The 3,484-nt window shown below is 31.9% G+C and overlaps 1 protein-coding gene across 1 annotated transcript; it reads left to right on the forward strand.

The window, feature by feature from the left end:
- Positions 1 to 353: 353 nt before the first annotated feature.
- LOC107493098 (aldehyde oxidase GLOX1) lies at positions 354 to 2,969 on the forward strand. The gene is made up of 2 exons (XM_016114171.3): positions 354 to 842; positions 1,750 to 2,969. Exons 1-2 carry the CDS (start codon positions 373 to 375, stop codon positions 2,891 to 2,893), a joined length of 1,614 nt encoding a protein of 537 aa, XP_015969657.1. The 5' UTR covers positions 354 to 372; the 3' UTR covers positions 2,894 to 2,969.
- Positions 2,970 to 3,484: the final 515 nt, after the last annotated feature.

A 3,484-nucleotide genomic window follows, 5' to 3' on the forward strand; every position in this document is an offset into this window, starting at 1 on the left:
ATGAATAACTAAACTGAAAAAAACCAAAAAACATATATAATACAAAATAATATTTGTACTAGTTTTTTTATATACTTTTTTTTATATTTTCCATTTTAGTATAAAACTTTTTTATACACTAACACACATGCAGTTATTATCTATTCATATTTTTATAATTATTTTGAACAATCATTCCTACGGTTAACAAAAAATATAATTATTTTTGTTGAGGTAGCAATACATAAATAAATATTATATAAAATTACTTATACTAACATTACATTAAAATTAAAATTAAATTCTATTTCTAATACTAAATAAAAAAAAAAGAGTGTATATATAGTATAAAGAGAGAAGAAAGAGATAGTGTAATCCACAAAAGAAGAATCAATGGGCACAGGCAGTATATCAGTTGTGATTCTGCTTGTTTTGGTGGGAGGAGACACCGCCTTGTCCGGCGGCGGAGAATGGCAGCTCCTTCAAAAGAGCATAGGCATAGTGGGAATGCACATGCAGCTTCTCCAAAACGACCGCATTGTGATATACGACCGCACCGATTTCGGCCTCTCAAACCTCTCTTTACCGAACAACCGTTGCCGCCATAACCAGAGGGAGATGGTTGTCACCATAGACTGCACTGCTCACTCCGTCGAATACGACGTCGTTTCCAACACCTTCAGGCCACTCTTTGTTCAGACTGATGTCTGGTGCTCTTCCGGTTCGGTTTCGCCCAACGGAACTCTTGTTCAGACCGGAGGATTCAACGACGGCGACCGCGCCGTTCGCACCTTCTCGCCGTGTTCGCCAAATGCTACTTGCGACTGGATAGAATTTCCCGGCCAACTCTCCGTCCGCCGCTGGTAATGTCTTTGTTATGTTTTCACCGTCATTATATAGTATTAATTAAGATCAAAATTTGAGTGCAGCTAAACGAAGTTAATATAATTTTTAACTATTAATTTCGCTTAAAATTAACTGAGCTTTCGCCATTAATTAATCATACTTCTATACTCATTTTTAGATTAAACTCAATTGGACTACATGCATCATAGTTTCATTTTTAGTCTTGGTAAATTTCAATAAATCAAAATAATAATTTAATTTATTTAAAAATTTACACCTTAAAATTGTAAAAAAATTCTTTATATTTGTAAAATTCTTTACATTATTAATATTAATCAAAATTAAATTCTCAAAATTGAAAATATATTTAAAAAAAGTAATTGGATTTGCATACAATTTTTTTGGCTCAAACATTTACTACTATACATAGACTATTTGTTCTCATTTCTAAATGTCTCACATTTATCTGCATAATAAACATTACTTTTCATTACATTAAAAAAAAAACTTAAATATATATTTCTGAATTTTGAGTACATAAATAATTACACCCAGTCACCCATATTCTACTTCAAATAAGACGAGGTTCATATACCATATAAGTTTGATATTATGGGTTTAATTATAAATTGATCAATATGTTTTTGTTACATTTGTTATATATTTGAGTCAACGTTAACAAATTTTTTGTTTTTTTTTATTAAAAATCTTGACCTATCAACATCTTTTAATTTATTTTCAGATTTATGGTAAATATTTTGTAATAAAAATATATAACTATGATCAAAGATCAGATCAAGACATATTTAATTTGTATCTTTGTCACTATTACTTTTGGGCGAATGTATAATTCGGCAATATATTTTTTTTCTCAATAATTTTTGTCTTAATAAAATAACAAAAAAATGATGTTACATATTACAGGTATGCCACCAACCAAAAGCTACCGGACGGTGGACAAATTGTGATTGGTGGCCGGCGACAATTCAACTACGAATTTTACCCAAACAATGATTTATTAGCAACACAACACATTCATAGTTTACCATTTCTTGTTCAAACAAACGACATTGGAGCAGAGAACAATTTATACCCTTTCGTATTTCTCAATGTTGATGGCAATCTTTTTATCTTTGCCAATAATAAATCCATACTCTTCAATTATGCTAAGAATGTTGTTGTCAAAACTTATCCAGATATTCCAAATGGGGATCCATTACCATTGAAAATGTTACAAGATAACAATTCATATGTGGAAGCTGAGGTTTTGGTTTGTGGTGGAGCCCCAAAAAATTCTTTTAAGTATGCTAGGGCGGGTCGGTTTTTCGGAGCTTTGAATACCTGCGGTCGGATTAAAATTACCGACCCGAATCCAAAATGGGTTATGGAGACAATGCCTAAGGGTAGAGTCATGAGTGACATGATTATGCTTCCAAACGGCAACGTTTTGATTATAAACGGAGCTGGTTCGGGTACTGCCGGTTGGGGATATGCCCGCGATCCGATTTTGAACCCATTTCTCTACAAAACGGATAATCCAATTGGGTCAAGATTTGAAGTCCAAAATCCAACTACTATTCCACGCATGTACCATTCAACAGCAATTTTGGTTCGTGATGGTAGGGTTATAGTGGCGGGAAGCAACCCTAATAAGTATTACAATTTCACCAACGTGTTGTTTTCTACTGACTTGAGTGTCGAAGCATTTTCTCCTTCTTATTTAGAACCCGCTTTCAATCATTTACGACCTAGAATTATGTCACAATTTCAAGACCAATTGATTTATGGTCAAATGTTGAGGGTGCAATTTCAAGTGGAAGCAATGTTGGCTCAAGATTTGGTGTATGTGACAATGTTGGCGCCACCTTTTAACACACACTCGTTCTCCATGAATCAAAGATTATTGGTGTTGGAGAAAATTAATGTTACTAAGGTTTTTGGGGCATCAACTTATGAAATTGAGGTTACCACACCAAAGTCACCAATTCTTGCACCACCCGGTTTCTACATAATATTTGTGGTACACCAACAAATTCCTAGTGAGGGTATTTGGGTCCAAATACTTTGATTGTTTCATTTGTCATAAATGGTTAAAGAAATATTTATATTCTTTTCATCTTTTTGGAATACAATTTTTTTCCATATGTAATATCCACCATTCAACTCAATTATATTATTATAATTGCCCACTATTGCAAATTAAATAGTTAACTTTGATGTATGAAAATGTTAATTTGATAACATACACAAGGACAATAAGCTTTTCTACTATAGAATCAATTTTGTTGTTAAACAATTATATTTGGAGTTTCTTTATATGTGATTTACTGATTTTGACAGAAAATTTAAACGTATATATATTACTTTGCCAAATTCAGTAATATATGTAAAAAATTATTCCAGCTGGAAAAAAAAGAGCAGCCAAATATGAATAAAATGGACAAATAAGATGAAATGTTTCCCAAACTTAAATCATCTGTTAAAAATAAAATGGAGACAAATTCTGACTAATTTTAGTAAGATGTAATTGATGTTTACAAGTATTTCTTTTGTATATATTTTGTCGTACACTATATTATTCTCTTTTTCCTTTTTAGATTACTTGTTGCCATGATATATATAGAGATGCCAAGATTTTTCACTCATATGGCATAGTCAT

This window comes from Arachis duranensis, chromosome 6, assembly GCF_000817695.3.
Source record: "Arachis duranensis cultivar V14167 chromosome 6, aradu.V14167.gnm2.J7QH, whole genome shotgun sequence".
Lineage (NCBI taxonomy): Eukaryota > Viridiplantae > Streptophyta > Magnoliopsida > Fabales > Fabaceae > Arachis > Arachis duranensis.